This window comes from Gopherus flavomarginatus, chromosome 17 (genome assembly GCF_025201925.1).
Source record: "Gopherus flavomarginatus isolate rGopFla2 chromosome 17, rGopFla2.mat.asm, whole genome shotgun sequence".
In the NCBI taxonomy this organism is placed as follows: domain Eukaryota; kingdom Metazoa; phylum Chordata; order Testudines; family Testudinidae; genus Gopherus; species Gopherus flavomarginatus.
In genome coordinates this window covers 13,568,525-13,585,137 of record NC_066633.1, presented here as the reverse complement: position 1 = coordinate 13,585,137, position 16,613 = coordinate 13,568,525, and the positions used below count along the sequence as shown (strand labels likewise).

Sequence of the window (16,613 nt, the reverse complement as noted above, 5' to 3'; positions counted from 1 at the left end):
TGAGTCACGAGGCTGGAACAGGTTTTGTAGGATGCTCCTTCATCCCCTGAGCTCCTGCTGTCACCGAAGCAACGCTTATTAAATATGCAAAGGCAGCTGCCAGGCTCCGACACCAAGTGCTGCTGCTGTGACAGGCAGGACTGGATCAGCCGGGTTGGTGACCAGATCTGACTGATTGGCGTCTGTCCCCCTGCCCATCTCTGGGTCTCTCTGATTTCCCGCTGCTCAGAATCTCTCGCACGGTTCCTGTCTCGGGTGGGTTTTGTCTCCTGTGTTTTCTCTCTCTTTCTCTCCCTCCCTGGGTGGAAGAGGAGGCAGAAAGGGCTGGTTGTCACAGTGACGTGCCATAAGCACTGAGACACTCCCAGGTGGCCGGGGACTGCTGTTCTCTGGATCAGACCGTGTAGCAGAAAGCAGCTAGAGGAAGGCTCTGACGTGTCAGTGTTCATCAGGTAATGGGACTGCTGGTTCAGAACTGCTAAGCTAGAGCAAGCTGTAGGCTGAGAGCCTTCTGAGCTGCAGGGAAGGTCGGGGCGCCCGCCTCTGAAGTCTTTGGACATGTCTTCAAATGCACCAGCTTCCAGTAAGTAGGTGCCTGATTGCCAACCAGCCAGGGAGCCTCAGGAACCTGTACTTCTGTCCCCAGCCTTGTCAGTCTCTCTCTGGAACAGAACAAGGGACCGGTTACTATGCCGTGTTTGTAGGCCTGTGCCATTCATGTGAGGGTAGCACTGCGTGTGCAGGGGGGCGCAGGTATGTCCCTCTGCTCCAAGATGCTGGCAGCTGAGCTAACAGTGGGAATCACCTTCTTCCATTTTCTAGGAAATGTATCTGAGAGGTGGGGATAGATTGAAAGCCAGTGAGCTAAGGGGAACCTTGAGCACTGGGAAGCATTAAAGACTAATTAGCCTCAGGAGGAACGGGGACGGGGCCGTTTCTGAAGGCCAAACCAGCACCTTCCCAAAGTCCATAGCTGACCCCCCCCAGGCCCTCTTGCACTGTCTAACATGGAGTTCTGTTTCCTTTCAGACTGAAGAGCTTCTTTGCCCAGATCTCCTCAGGATGGCAACAGGTGAGATCACCCTTTCCCTGGACACGTCTCCTTCTCTCCACCCGTCTGTCTCCATCTTACTGAGGCTACATCCAGTTGTCTAAGCCCATAGCAATGCGTCTGAGCCCCCAAGTGCAGATCCAGGGCATGGCGAGGGGAGTAGAGGGATGCTGGATCCAGAGTTCTGGCTCAGGGACATCTCTCCTAATCAGGCTCAGGTTCTGTTGTTGCGTTAGAAACCTTGGGTCCCTCTTTGCTTCTCTTCCTCTTTTCCACTCATCTCCCTGCCAGCCCAGAACAGCAGAAATGCAAGACTCATGCATACTGTAAGGATCAGGAGCTGGAGAGAACTAAGCCCAAGCCAGGCACCTCCCTTGGACAATTGGTCCTGGCCGTCAGCATCCATGTGCGATCCTTGCACTTGAGCACAGTTTGAGCGATTGCAGCTGTCAGGGTGTTCCCCTCACCCTTTGGGTTTCACCTGGGTCTTTACCTGCTCTAGCCCGGAGGCAGTGGGTTTCTTTCTGCTCTCACAGAATAACAGCCCTAGTGACTCACTGGACATGGCCCTGGGAGCTGCAGTACAGTCCCCACACTGTCCTACCATGAGACCTCAACTCTGGCCTTCAGGGACTGTTTCTAGTGCCGAGAGGGGAGTTCAGTCTCCATGGCCCACAGTCACTTATGAAGGTGGTTTTTGTGAGGCCAACACTTGTTCACTAGGAACTGGACTGAGAACCACTCAGCTCATTTCAGGCCAAAGAAGAGTCATCAGATGATCAGGGAAGTGATTTTTCCCCTCTATTCGGCACTGGTGAGGCCACATCTGGAGTACTGTGTCCAGTTTTGGGCCCCCCACTACAGAAAGGTTGTGGACAAATTGGAGAGAGTCCAGCGGAGGGCAAAAAAAATGATTAGGGGCTGGGGCACATGACTTACAAGAAGAGGCTGAGGGAACTGGGCTTATTTAGTCTGCAGAAGAGAAGAGTGAGCGTGGATTTGATAGCAGCCTTCAACTACCTGAAGGGGGTTCCAAAGAGGATGGAGCTCGGCTGTTCTCAGTGGTGGCAGATGACAGAACAAGAAGCAATGGTCTCAAATTGCAGTGGGGAAAGTCTGGATTGGATATTAGGAAAAACTATTTCACTAGGATGGTGGTGAAGCACTGGAATGGGTTACCTAGAGAGGAGGTGGAATCTCCATCCTTAGAGGTTTTTAAGGCCTGGCTTCACAAAGCCCTGGCTGGGATGATTTAGTTGGGGTTGGTCCTGCTTTGAGCAGGGGGTTGAACTAGATACCTCCGGAGGTCTCTTCCAACCCTAATCTTCTATGATTCTATGGTGACTTTGTTACTACCAACCTGAGCCAGTAACAGGCTGTACAACCTAGGACCAATCCCCGTCTGTACACCTCTGTCTTTGGTCACCCTTGCCATGGGTTCTGAATATATCCTTATAGCATCCCTAGCGGGTGGGGAAGTATTATCCCTGTTTGACAGGTGGGGACTGTGGCACAAAGGGAGTAAGGGATAACAATTTTCAAATATACCCCAGTCCCATTTTCAAAAGTGTTGGCTTTCAGTGAGACTTGAGGCTGCTATGTGCGGAAGCCACTTTGGGCTGGTCTACAGTGGGAACTTACATCAGCATAGCTACGTCTCTTGGGGATGTGAAAAATCCACACCCCCGAGAGATGCAGTTATACCAACCTCACCCCGATGTAGACATTGCTAGGAAGAATTCCCTCCATTGACCTAGCTACTGTCTCTTGGAGAGGCAGATTAGCTACACCAATGGGAGAATGCCCTCCCATCACTGTAGTGAGTGTCTGTGCTGAAGGATTTGAAGTGTAGACAGAACCTTTGAAAATGTGGGACTTAAGTTCCTAAGTCACTTGAGCATTTTTGCAAATGTTATCCATAGTGCAAATTTGTGACAGAGCCAGGAATTGAACCCCCATCCCCTGGCTTCCTGTGCAGTGCCTTAACCATCAAGCATCCTTCCCTCTATTCCCAGTTTTACTCCACTTCATGGAGAACATCCCCAGTGTCTCAGACAAAAACAACGAGGAGTCTGGTGGCACCTTAAAGACTAACAGATTTATTAAGGTATAAGCTTTTGTGGGTGAAAAACCCACTTATTCAGATGCATGGAGTGAAAATTACAGAAACAAGCATAAATATATATTGGCACATGAAGAGAAGGGAGTTACCTTACAAGTGGAGAACCAATGTTGAAGGCCAATTTAGTCAGGGTGTGTGTGGTACACACCCAATAATTCATGAGGAAGTGTCAATACCAAGAGAGGGAAAATTGCTTTTGTAGTGAGCCAACCACACCCAGTCCCTCAGTGTCTCAGACAGTGCTTGCAACCATGGCTCTGCCTCTCCCTGCATGAGCTCCTTGGCACAGGCAGATCTGATCTGCCAATGTGATCAGAAAGCACCTAACTGGCAAAGGCCACCCTGTTCCCCATCTGCTCGGAGGTGTAATTTTAGAAGGCTGTAACCAGAAGACCTCTTATTCTGGGAGCCGCAGACTCTGAGCCACAGCTAGCTCTGAGAACACCCTCCTTTATTTTTAGCACTGCTGCCTTGTCCCTGCGACACTTGAGACAGGCCCGTTCACCCAGCTTTGAAAATGTTCCAGTGTACTTACTGTACTTGAGGAGAGGAGCTCTCTATCAGCTCCAGGCACTGGAATTAATGGTGACTTCAAATTAAATTGCCCACTCCCAGAATGGTTGTGACCCTGAGGGACCCTCTTGGTTGTGGAGCTGGGATGTTAGCCCAATGTGAATTGAGGGAGGGAGCAGCTGGGACACTGAGATTGCAACTTTTCTGAGAGGGTCAATGGTCTGTCGTTGTGTATCTCTTGTCGCTCTGGCTTTTTGGAGGAGATTCTTTCCTGGGTGGGGATTTATAGCTGTGGCCAAATGCAAGTGAGCCAGCCCTCCTGGTGCTAATCCAGGGTAATATTTGCTGTTGCGCTTGGCATGGGGGTCAGATTCTGCTCTCAGTCACGCTGATGTAAAGCTGGAGTAACTTTGTGCATAGGCTGGGGGAATCATCTAGGCCATAGGCTTGACCACTTTTGGGCCAGGCCAAACCTGAGTGACACTAGAGCTCCCACCCACCAGGCTGCAACACCACACATTCATATATGGAGGGGGGTGGGTGTGGGCATGGGCATATGAGCCAGGGCGGGGGGTTAGGCTACTGATGCAGAGGAGCACCTGAGAAGGGAAGAGAGGGTAGGCAGGGGTGTAGCAGAAATATGTTATTCTCCCACTTTAAATGGTGCTCTGCAGCCCCTAACTGTATGTACATCAGTGGAGTTACTCCAGGTTTATACTGGTGTAACTAGCAGCAGGATTTCACACAGAGAATTTAATGGGCAGAGATGGTGGGCAGGGAAAAGGGTAATGCATGTCGGAAATAGTGGGCATGCCAGGTGGTGGGCATGCCATGGAGAGTGGGCATATCTGAGATGATGAGCTTGTGCATGAGGTGGGCACAAAGGCTGTGATGGGGCAACTGGAGCAGGTGGGCAATCTGGAATTGGTGTGGCTGGCTCAGCAGAGCTGGTGGAGGTATTGGCTTGGGCAGATGGGAGGCAGTGATGTCTGCAAGGGATCAGAGTTTGTGAAGCACCTGCCAAGCCACAGATATGAGCCTCTGGGGAGGGAACGTGTCCCAGGAGAGAGGTGAATCACTCTTAGGTTTTGTAACGGTGTGGGCACTAAAGGGGGAGATGTCAATTGCCACAGGCTGAAGGAGCTTTTCCCCTCCCTAGAAGGAAGTGCCCACCTGTTTTGTCCCACGGCCCATGCCTTCTGCAATGGGCTGAGGCCCTGCCTCTCTATTTGGTTCCTTAGTCTGCTTGTCTCACTAGTGGCCCTCGGATTTTGAGCTTACTGACAGTGGGCCAAATCCATTTCTGGTGTAGCTCCAGTGAACCAGCTGAGTTACACCAGGGATGAATTTGGTCTTCTCTCTGGAGGCAGTGGGGCAGAGGCCAACAGGAAGCCATCCCCCTGGTCAGAAGGAAGAGGGATGCCACCCAGTGCCCTACCTTGTGTGTCTGGAGAACCTGGGATTTCCTACCACTCTCTCCCCTGTCCTTATATATACACAGCAAAAGCTATAGCTCGGTGCTACAGGATGGGTCCTGGGTGGCATTGGTGTGGGCGCCACGTTGTGGGGGCTCATGGCTGTACGGTTCCGTGGTATAGGGCTGTTCCGTGAGAGGTTCTGCCAAGAGCTGGTGTCTGAGCCCATTTACACCAGCCCCCCATGGAGTCACTCCAGATTGACGCCGGCTGAACTGAGATCAGAATCTTTGCCCACTGGCTTCTGTGATGTGGCTGAGGCTTGGCTCCTGCCGTATCCTAGTAACCGTCTCCCTGGCAGTGTGTGTTAGCTCTGACCACAAGGCTCCAGCCTGGCCCAGGCCAAAGGGAGGCCGCTGGCTCAGGCACCAAAATGTGCTGAGCGGAAACAGCTTGGCAAGAAGGGGGGGGAACAGAGGAGAGCAGGAGCCAGCGAGTCGGAGAGATGGGGACAGAGTGCTCCTGTCTGGCTACCTCAGTGGAAGAGGCTGGCAAAGGTACCCTGGGGGGCAATGTCCCCATAGCGCCTGCCGTGAAGCCACCGCCAGCAGCCCACTGCTGACTGTGTTCTGCTCCCATTTATCCCCGGGGAACTGGGGCTGGTTGCCAAGTCCCCTCCTCCAGGCAGATCTCCTGGGGATTTGATCAAGAGGGATTTGTCCCGGCTCGGTGGAGGTTTCTTTCCTGCGATCGCTCGCAGACTAACCCTCTTCTCTGCTTTTCCTTCTCCCACAGAGAAACTGAAGAACAGCAAAATCATCTTTGTGGTGGGTAAGTCGATGATGGGCTCAGTGAAAAGCTGAGGGGTCGTGAGCGGCACTTTCAGTCCTGGCCTGGTTGCATAAAGCCCCATTCACTGAGCTCATTGGGGCGGTGATGTGGGACCCTGTCCTTCAAATTTTAAGCTGAAGTTTTCAAAGAGACCTGGGATTTCAGGGGCCCAACCTGAGATCTTGTAAAGGGGCCTGATTTTCAGCTGGCAGGTGCTTGGAGCTTTCGGGTCATCAGGTGCCTTTAAGGTGTCCTAAGTTGCCCTCTAAAAATCACTAGCCATGTCTGCAAATGTTTGCCCTGACCTCCAAGACCCAAAACCAGACTGGACAGAATACGTGGGAATGCACAATAGGAAGCGCCCTGCTGTGGCACCGATCCGGAATAGAGGGCCTGTGGGTGCTTGCCATCTTTGCTTTCGGTGTTCTTGGGGAGGGTGCCCTGAAGGCCTCTAGTTACCCCCAGATCAGGTACAGCGCAGGGGTCTACCTGCTGCCACTGCTTCCTTCCTCACCTGGAGGAGCCACGTCCATTTAGTCAATCGCTTCTCCCTGCTGAGACTGTTCGATGTGTCAGACCCACAGGGCCCCAGGGCCCCCCCAACTTTTCACCTTGACTACCAAGCAAAGTTAGGTGCTAAATGACTTTGTCATTCCCAGCTTGGGCTAGGTTTGAAGTGGCAGCTGAGCCATAGAGTTCGGGTGACATCTTGGGCAGCTGCTCTTCAAAGACACACTTGCACTTTGTGGGGGAAATGTGGATCCGTATTCTGTGGAAGCAGTTCTGCATGTATCTCTATTTCTTTCCCTGCCAGCCACCATTTTTTACTAGTGCTAGTGACACAAAGACAGGAGCTTTCTGGCTTTGGGGTTCAGCTGCTGCATGTTTTGCTTCACACTGATGAGATCATAATAATCTCCCCAGAGCTGGTTATGCTGCCTCAGGCAGAGGGCTCTAAGCCTAGCAGGAGCCCTGAACTCCTTAGCTAAGGTCCCAGTTGAGTGCTAGTAAGTAAGAACAAAGAGGAGGATAAAACAGGGCTGTTCCTAAGTGGGATTTTTACCTAGAAAGCACCTGAACTCTTTCCTCCCCCTCCTCCTCCTCCTCCTGTGTTTTGAGTCTGTGCCTTGTCCTTGTGTGAACTGCAGGCGGGCCTGGCTCAGGAAAAGGGACCCAATGTGAGAGGATTGTCCAGAAGTATGGCTACACCCACCTGTCCACTGGTGACCTCCTGAGGGCAGAGGTCAACTCTGGCTCGGAGAGAGGCAAGAAGCTCTCTGCCATCATGGAGAAGGGAGAGCTGGTGCCCCTGGTGAGTCTGGGCCATTTTTGCAGTGGGAGGAAGTGGATCTTAAAGCGTTACATCCTGGCACATTTCCAGCTTCCTATGCTGGCGTGTGAGAGACCCCAATGCAGAGGCCATCTCAGGCTGCCCACTCTCCTGGCTGCAGTGCATTGTCGGGAACTGAGGCAGGTGCATGGAAGGGCCGCTGTTGGGACGCCTCTTTGGGGTGGCTCATGGACCTGGCTTCCGAGGAGTCTGGTTGCTCCTGGCAGCTCCAGGGAGAAAGTGCTCTGGCAGCTGGGGAGGGGAGCAGGTTAGGGTATAAAATGGGGGAGGACAAGCTCCATGTCTGTGAGTGATGATACTCAGAGCCACGGTGAGCGGCTTCTGCTTGCTGTGCCTCCTCTGGTGAGATAGGAGCTGCACATGGTCCCTGGATCCTATAAAAGGATCTGTCTGTTGGTGTGATCGAGGGCAAACACTGATGCTCCTGTGGCTTTGCACTAAGAGGTGAGGCTGCCCATGGGGAAGGGGAGCCCAGTGGCTACAGGAGGGGCCACCCACCCCAAGGGGAAGGAGAGCCCAGCAGCTGCAGGAGACTCTGCAAAGCTGCCAGGTAGCTGGAACTGAAACTGCTGTCCCTAACTCTGATCTGCATTTCCCCTCCACCCAGGACACGGTGCTTGATATGCTGCGAGATGCCATGGTGGCCAAGGCAGATATCTCCAAGGGGTTCCTGATTGATGGCTACCCCCGAGAGGTGAAGCAAGGCGAGGAGTTTGAGAAGAAGGTGAGGAAGGGGGTGGTAGTCTTGTCACAAACTCAGTGTCATGGGGTTGCTCAGTGGCTGGATAAGGCGACCCTAGAAATGGGGCAGTGGTGGGATCGATTCATTGGGGCAGACCATCTCCCCGGGGGGAATTGAACTAAAGCCCCATGTGGCGCCAGGAGAAGCTCTGCTGCTGGAGGCACCATCTTTAGGTTGAGATGTCAAACCAAGGTCTGGATCACTGCTATTTTTTGTAGAACAGATTTTGACCCTGGTGTCCTGACCCAACTTGAGTAATTATGTTCTGCCTCCTGCAGTTACCCAGTCATGTTCAGTTGGGTGTCAGATTAGTCTTTACTTCCCATCCTGAACTGCTGAGGTAGTGTTGCTGTGTGCTGTTAAATAGCTGTCAGGCTCCATCCTACAGATGGCTGCAATGAGCCCCTTAAACAGCCTGAAAGTGTTTGCAGTGAAAGGTTGTATATGATGATATTGTTAGTGGGGTTAGAGCAGGAAGGCTGTTCCGTGTGCTGCCTGGGAGCAGGTTTTACTGTCTGCTCCAGGGAAGCTGTAACCCTGCTAGTGCAGGCCTGGAGAGGCCGGGGATCAGGAGCCTGGAGCCGCCCCTACCGGGGATAAAATTTGTGGGAGAGGAAGGTACCTGCGCTGGAGTGATTGCTGGCTGTAATACATGGGACTGGCACAAGGTGGCGTAATGGTTGCTCTATAGAAACAGCTGGAAAAACAATTGAAGAGGAAGGATCCTTTTTAGCAGGCTGTGTCCTGGGGTGAACCTACAAATCAGGGTGGAAAATAGCCTGGGCTAATGAACATGTGCAAAGTAACAAGCAAACGGAGGCTGAATGTGCCCCTGGCACACATGCAGTAGCGTGCTCCCGAGCAAAGGCAGAGCCACCTATTACTGAGGGTCACCCAGCGCCTGGAGAATCAGTTACCCCCAACCCAATTGCCATGGGATGGCTGGTGTGAGGGCATGTATGTTGGTGCACACTGGGGTAACAGTCCTGACCCTCATCTGCATGAGGTCAGAGTGGTGGGATGATAGGGTTGCCAACTTTTTACTCGCACAAAACTGAACACTCTTGGCCAGCCCCTTTCCTGGGGCCCCACCAACACTCTTCCCATTCGCCCTCCCTCTGTCACTTGCTCTCCCCACTGTCACTCACTTACTCATTTTCACCGGGCTGGCTAAGAGGGCTGAGGTGTAGGAGAGGGTGAAGGCTCCAGCCGGGGGTGCAGGCTCTGGGGTGGGGCCAGAAATGAGGAGTTCAGAGTGTGGGAGGAGGATCAGGACTAGGGCAGGTGTTTGAGGTGCTGGGGGTGGGGGAATGAGGGCTCCAGCTGGGGGTGCGGGCTCTAGGTAGGGATGGAGATAAGAGGTTTGGGGTGCAGGAGGTCCTCTGGGCTGGGACCAAGGGGTTTGGAGGGTGGGAGGGGGATCAGGGCTGGGGCAGGGGGTTGGGGCATGGGGGGCTCAGGGGTGCATGCAGGCTCTGGGCAGCGCTTACCTCAAGCAGCTCCCGGAAGCAGCAGCATGTCCCCCCTCGGGGCTCTTATGCAGAGGCACAGCCAGGCAGCTCTGCGTGCTGCCCTGTCCACAGGCATCACCCCTGCAGCTCCTATTGGCCATGGTTCCTGGCTAATGGGAGCTGCGGGGGCGGTGCTTGGGGTGGAGGCAGCATGCAGAGCCCCCTGGCTGCCCCTACACAAAGGAGACGGAGGGGGGAAATGCCCACTGCTTTTCGGGAGCCACATGGCATGGAGGCTAACAGGGAGCCTGTGCTGACTGGAGCCACCACAGTCCCTTTCGACTGGGTGTTCTGGTTGAAAACCAGACACTAGTCACCCTAAAGGGTGACTGCTCCAGATCCAGCTCTCCCTTCCCTTTTCCTCGGTCAAAGTGATTCAGTGATGCCTCGGGGCATGGTCTCCTCCACCCCTCGGATCATCATGCTTCAGGGCTAGTGGAGGAAACTATGAACGTGGTAAAGCCAAAGCCTGGCTGGATAGATAAGGATGTTTCCCTGGTTCTCTTCTCCAACAGATCGCTCCCCCAACGCTGCTGCTCTATGTGGATGCCGGGAAGGACACCATGGTCAAGCGTTTGTTGAAACGGGGTGAGACCAGCGGGCGGGTGGATGACAATGAGGAGACGATCAAGAAACGCCTGGACACTTACTACAAGGCCACTGAGCCGGTCATCACGTTCTACGAGAAAAGAGGGATCGTCCGGAAGGTACGTCGGCCACAAGCCGCTTGGCTCATGGCTGGAACTGGGATTGGGTGGGGGTGGAACTTGCCCTTTCCCAGCTGCTGAGACTCTGTAGAGCCCATTGTGGGTTTGGGCAGGTCTGAGCCACTTGTCATCCTTGTGTCTCAGATGGTCTGGGGCTTCCCAGGGGTTAAAGGGGCGGAATGCACCCTCAGATGCCTCCAAGCTGAGGAAATCCCGGAGCATGCCATTTTCAAGGTCAGCTGTCAGCACGCCCTGCTACTGTGGATAAACAAGCAGGGGAGGAGGGCTAATGAGGGATGGGGCTCTGGGGAGGGAAGAGAAGCATCAGAGAGGGCTTTCCATTTCCCAGCAGGCCTTGGGCCTGGCACCCCCGGAGCAGACAGGCCTCGGGCCCACTGCCCCCGGAGCCAGACAGGCCTCAGGCGCTGTGGAATGGATTCTGAGGGCATTGCGCCTGCCAGGAGTAGATCCTCTGGCCAGCATGGAGACCTGGGAGCTGGGCTGCCCCAGGCCTGTGTGGTGCTGCACGATGCAGGACATAGTCTAGGGGCTTCTCTAAGGCCCTGTCCAGACTAGCTCTCCTGCTTCGCCCCTACAGCTGAATGCAGAAGGCTCCGTGGACGACGTGTTCGTACAGGTCTGCACTCATCTGGATGCCCTGAAGTAAAGCACGAAAGGGACCCCCCGCCTCTAACCCCTTCCCACTCAGAGAGAACATCACCCTCTTCCCACCCCCAGAGCCCAAGTATTCTCTCCCCCCCCCCCGCCCCGATTCGAGCTCCATGGCAGAGACAGCGGAAGTGGCTTTATCCTGTTTTCGTGGACACAGCCCCATGGAGGAAATTTCAAGGACATTGTGTTTGACTCCTTCCCTTCTCGCCACAGTAAAATTCACTTTAATGAGCCCAGGCTTTATCTTTTTCTTCTGCAACAGGAAGTGACTTTTTCTTTCCAGATATTTCCCCCCCCCCCCCCCACTGCGCCCTGAGGTTGATTAAAGGCAGGAAGTGGCCTGTTTATCCCACTCCATCGCATCAGCAGGAGGAGAGGGGAATCTGCTCCTGCCCGGAGCGGGAGGATTCTCTCACAGCGCAGGCAACTTGCTCCCTCCTTTGAGCAGAGGATGTAGCTGAGAGTCTTAAAATCTGCTTGGGACAGAGGGAATTTGAATCAAATGCAGAGAAAACCCCATTTGAGCCAGGACTGGGCAAAATCTCCCCGTGTGATTGTAGAGCCAGACACCAACGAGTGTCACCATTGCTGAGCCCCAACCCTCCCGCCACCAGTCTCCTTGCATGATGTGAGTACAGGGAGAGAGCAGTGACCAAGCAGGGGATGCCCTGGGGCAGGTCAGACTCCCCCAGGGGGGTGTATAAAATCCATTTCCTCCCCCTCCACTCCCCACTGTGATGCTGCCTGCACAGAGCCAGCATCTGCCAGCAGAGTAGCCCAGCATTAGCAGCAGAGAGCCCAGGGTTTGGAGGGTGGTGTCTTCTCCTGCTTTAGAATGTGAGGGAATAGTCTCTCCAGGAGCCTGGAGTCCAGCTGCCCTATACCTTTGTGAAGCTCTGTCTCCAGGGAAGGCATTGGAGGCTGAAGTGCATCTCCGCTGAAACCCCTCTCCGCCTGCTTTTTCCCAACCCTCCCAAGACTGTCTAGTGCTTTGAGTGGGTTACCAGGGGCCCTGACTGAGCCTAGGGGCTACCCCAAAAGGCTGCAATGTGAACACTGCCTCATTCGATCGCTGTCTCTGTGCCTTTTAGGGCTCCTGTGCCCCACACACACTCACACGTTTCACACTTCTCTCACACACATTCTCATACTGTCTCCCACACACACATTGACGGCAGCTCTTCTCTTCCTTGTTTTTTTTTTTTTTACAATGGTTACAAACAAAAGTATTTATGAATGAAAAGCAGCAAACCCCTCCAGAGTCTTAAAGGCAGCATGTTGCCCCTGCTGCCCGAATGTACATTGGCATATCGTTATTAAAGAGCGTGGCAGAAAAGTGCTTCTCGGTGTGAGCTGTGATTTTATTTGACTTTCACTGCACTCCATTCAATACCAGCTATGTCTAGGGAGTTGCGGGGAGGAGTGCATTGCTGTCCTAATTCACACCCCCGGCTGCAATCCTGTCTGTTCTTGCCAGGGCAGGGCCTGTCCCTGCTAGGATGGGAGACCTCTGAGGAAAGCTCAGGATGTGGGACTGTACCACTGTTGTTCTCCTCCATGAGGCAAGGCCCTCAGAATAATGTTAGGTGGTCCTGGATGGCGAGTGGTGCCATCTTCAAGTTGACATGGAAACCTGCAGTCCTGTGCCCTTGTGGCATGTGGCACTTTTCACCAGTGAGGTGTGGGCATCTGGTGTCCTGGCCAAACTCCAGCCAAACAGTCTGACTCCCATGTACATATAGACCCCTTGTTGCTGCTTGGGCAGCAAGAAGGAGCCTTAAAGTGGGTGTAACTGCAGCCTACACCCCTTTACACTGCTGGTGTCCTACCTGCAAGCTCATCCTTCCTCTAAGGGTCAGGGCATCTTCTCTGACATGGGCAAGCTAAGGTGGCCAGGAGAACAATGTTCTGTTAATATTGGTGTATTTAGGAGGGGCAGATTTTTATGAAGGGCTATGAGATGCTGAGCAAAAGTAAGTCGTGGTGGCCTCTGCGTTTTCAGCCAGGGACACTTGAAAGGCCAAAAGACAGAAAGCAGCTTTGACTCCCAGTTGAAAAGCCAATGCACCAAACAGATCCATTGCCTGGGGACCCTGCTAAGCCAAGTTTGTCCTGTGTCATGCCCCATTGGCACTGCTGTAGCCATGGCTCATGGGTGGCTACTACAGGGTCAGTGGGCTTTAATAGGTGCGTACTGGGCCAGTGCACAAAATGCTCAGAGAAGCAACGGTTATGAGCTTTTCCACTCTCCTAAGGACAAGAACCAGTGGGACGCCTTTGTGAGCCTGATCCAATGGCCAGTGAAGTCAGCAGGGCTTTTTCCTTTGACTTCAAAGGGCTCTGGATCAGGCTTTTTCTAGAAAGGGGACGATCACGATGCAGTCAATCAGCCAGCGAGGGCCCGCGCAGATCCAAGGCCGGGAGAAAAGAGGCTGTCTGGAAGGAACAGAAGTTGCTGAGATGGTGATGAGGAAGGAAATGAGCAGTAAAACATGCTCAGATGTTGGACGTGTTATACAAGAACTTGGAGTCTGGGTCACAAACAGGAACAACCGGTGAGTCCGTGACAAGCAAATAAACCCAGTCTGGCTGCTGTTGAGAAGCATCAGTCAGACACAGCATGCGTCTGGAATGTCAGTCGGGAAGGATGTAGCCTGTCCAGTTGGGGGTACATTCCATCAAAGGCACCACCTCCTGCAGCAGCGGGGGGTCAGGTGGCCAGTGAAGCTAAGGATTGTGATGACGGTGGGAATCCATCGGTGTATAACGTATGAAGTTGAGTTTATGAACTGTCTATTAGGCTTGCCAACGACTGTATTGTCTCCTCACACTCCTCATGCTAAGGGGCAGAGGGTAGCGCTGGCTATGAATGACTATCAGCACCTGGCTCGATCTTGCCCAGGCAGAGCAGAGGAGTCACTGTCTCCTAGACAAACTAGTTTTCTCAACTTCTCTGCCAAGGGCTAGGGGCTGAAGGAATGGAACTTCCCCAAGAGAGGGAACAGAGATATGTTCATACAGCCCTTTAGAAACATGGGGCCTGGCTGGGTCACAGAGACACAGGAAACTTGGGGCAGGAGAGAGGAACAAAGGAATCAGGCTTTTAGAGGGAGAGGGGACATTTGATTACAGGACCTGACAAGGCTGAAGGAAGCCGTCAGAGAGAGAGGCCAAGGCTTGGAGGAGAAGCCGTGAGCTGGAGAAGTGTGACCCAGCAGAGGGGACCTGGAAGCCAAAGGCCAAAGAATGCTCGAGAAGTGAGGAAACTGAGGCAAGGCTTTGCGTGCAGGTGCTTTGTATTTTGCTTGGATTTGTGTCTCTCCCCTGCTGGCTAATTGGTTCGGTGATTGTTCTAAAGAAATCTCTTTTGCAAAGCTAGTGTGTTATGTGCTTCACTTGCCCGTGTCCCTGGAGCATTAAACTGTTTGCCAGGGAGCTCCCGGGCAGGAGCTCTGGGGCGGTGTGTGCTGACGCAGTGGAGGAGTTTGGGAAAGGCGGCCCTAGTCTCAGGGCCTAGGCCGTTGCACTGTGGGATCTCTGCTCTCAGAAGGGGCTGCAAGAAGAGACGCTGCACTCCAAGCGTTTGCCTAGAGCTGCAGAGCCGGGGCTGAACTCTGCCTGGACTCACACTGTATGCACACACGAGTCCCGAGCTGGGACCCAACCCCAGCACCCTGGTGAGTGACCAAGGCTGTGGCCCGGACCATGTGCAGATGAGCACACGAATAGCCACATGGGGATGATCCCATGACCAGTGGCTAGTGTCTGGGGGAGTGTAGAGGGGACAGACGAAGCCAGTGACAGGTGGGCTACCTGAGGCTTGCTGCAGACTTGTGTGCAGGTCTCCTTGGCTTTCCGAAGGACGTTGCATGACATTCTGATACCAGTGGGGCAGGAGCTCTGGGGAACCAGCCATCTATATATCCATAGATCTAACTGGACAAGGACCTGCTCCTCCCCTCCTTCCCATTGCATAGTAGAGTTAGCAGGTGTTCGTGTGGAGAGAGCCAGGCCCAAGAGGTTTATGCTACTTTTCCCACCCCCTGAGCTCCACCGTCTTCTTCCCATGGCAGCATGGCCTAGTGATCTGAGCATGGAACGGGGAGCCAGGAAATCCTGAATTCTAGTCCTGGCTCAGATACTGGTGCCCTTTGTGGCCTAGGATCACTTCACTGCCCCGTGCCTCAGTTTCCCCAATGTGTAAAATGGGGATAATGCTGGTTGGGGGACTAACCAATGCATGTTTGTGAAGAGCTGACTGCTCCTGTAGATGGGGTGGGTGATACCTTGCAGGAGCTGGCACTGAAAGAGTTAACCCCCTGCCCCAGGGGAAGGAGGCTGAGTTCTCTCCCTGGCGGCTGGACTGAGCCAGAAGCAGCCTGGGAGAGGAGACGCCCTTTGGTTTCTTTCAATGAACTCTCCATCCGTCCCTGGCTGGGGTTATTTGTCCTTCCCCTAACCTGGCACCAGAGCGGAGCGAGGAGGAAGGAGAAGATTCTGCAAAGCCCAAACAATATCACAGTTGGGAACTGCAGTGCCTAGAGAGTTGCTGGAAAACAAAAGCAAAATGTATCCAGGAAATTGTTGATATGGGGCCTCTGCATATTGAGAGGTCAGCGAGAGCTGGAGCACTGGGCTGGAGAGGGGAAAGGACCAGGGCTCTGTAGAGTGAACGCAAACACTGAAGGCTTCATTATTGCCAAGGCTGGAGCGTGAACACAGCTCTCACTGGCTTTACTTGCCGCTGGGGTGCTCAGAGAACCCGGAAGGGAGGGCTCAATATTCCCTAGTCAGAGAAGCACTGACCCTACCCTAACCCTAATCCAGGGGTCGGCAACCTTTCAGCAGTGGTGCGCCGAGTCTTCATTTATTCACTCTAATTTAAGGTTTCGCGTGCCAATAAGAAGAATCCATGCTGTGCTGTGCCCCCTCTTGACCCTGTCTGCACCCCTCACTGCCCCAGGCTGGGGCCATAGGGCCACAGCTGGGGGTGGCTGCAGAGACCTGGGCTGAGGCCAGAAGCAGAGCCCTGGGCCAGTGGTCAGGACCCCGGGCCGGCAGCAGAGCCCCCCAGACCGGTGGCCGGGATCTGGGCAGCAGGCTGAGGGGGTCAGTGGACGGAACCCCGGCTGACAGTGGGTGGCAGCCAGTATCCTAGGCCAGCAGCGGAGCCCCTGGGACCAGTGGCCAGGACCCAGAGCCAGCAGCAGGCTGAGCAGGGCCAGCGGACAGTACCCCAGGCTGGCAGCAGAGCCCCCAGGACCAGTGGCCAGGACCCGGGCAGTGTGAGTGCCACTGAAAATCAGCTCATGTGCCACCTTTGGCACGTGTGCCATAGATTGCCTATCCCTGCCCTAACCCTGTCCAGCCCCCAGCATTCCCTGTGCACAGGGGAGCTGCCTGAGACGCGCACGCTCTTCTCTTTGGGTCAGACTTTTAAAGGCACCTTTATTCAGGCACCTAAACATACAGCTAGGGCCCTCGTGGGATTTTCAAAGTGCCTAGGTGCCTGACTCCCATTAAATCACCCTGGTGCCTAACTCCCATTGATTTCCTTCCCCCTTGACTCAAGCCTTCCACTCTCCTCCAGCGCCAGTTCCATGGGCCCTCCCTGATCTGCTCTCCCTCCTCCATTGCCCATGTTGGTAAATCTACCTATTGCCCCTTTTGCAGCGTCGCCATGCAAACCCCAGCCAGG

General features: G+C 54.0%; 1 protein-coding gene across 12 annotated transcripts in view; it reads left to right on the top strand.

The window, feature by feature from the left end:
* The window catches only part of AK1 (adenylate kinase 1), a 42,291-nt gene extending 30,037 nt beyond the window's left edge, over positions 1 to 12,254 (top strand). For 10 of the 12 annotated variants that reach the window (XM_050927134.1, XM_050927128.1, XM_050927136.1 and 7 more), the window contains 6 exons: positions 1,030 to 1,072; positions 5,897 to 5,932; positions 7,081 to 7,244; positions 7,891 to 8,007; positions 10,052 to 10,243; positions 10,842 to 12,254. In XM_050927134.1, coding sequence (XP_050783091.1) covers positions 1,030 to 1,072; positions 5,897 to 5,932; positions 7,081 to 7,244; positions 7,891 to 8,007; positions 10,052 to 10,243; positions 10,842 to 10,910 — 621 coding nt within the window. In that variant the 3' untranslated portion in view covers positions 10,911 to 12,254. Of the gene's footprint in view, positions 1 to 276; positions 453 to 1,029; positions 1,073 to 5,489; positions 5,659 to 5,896; positions 5,933 to 7,080; positions 7,245 to 7,890; positions 8,008 to 10,051; positions 10,244 to 10,841 lie in introns of those variants that run through there. The other 2 variants (XM_050927140.1, XM_050927138.1) reach the window with 2 other exon arrangements.
* Positions 12,255 to 16,613: the final 4,359 nt, after the last annotated feature.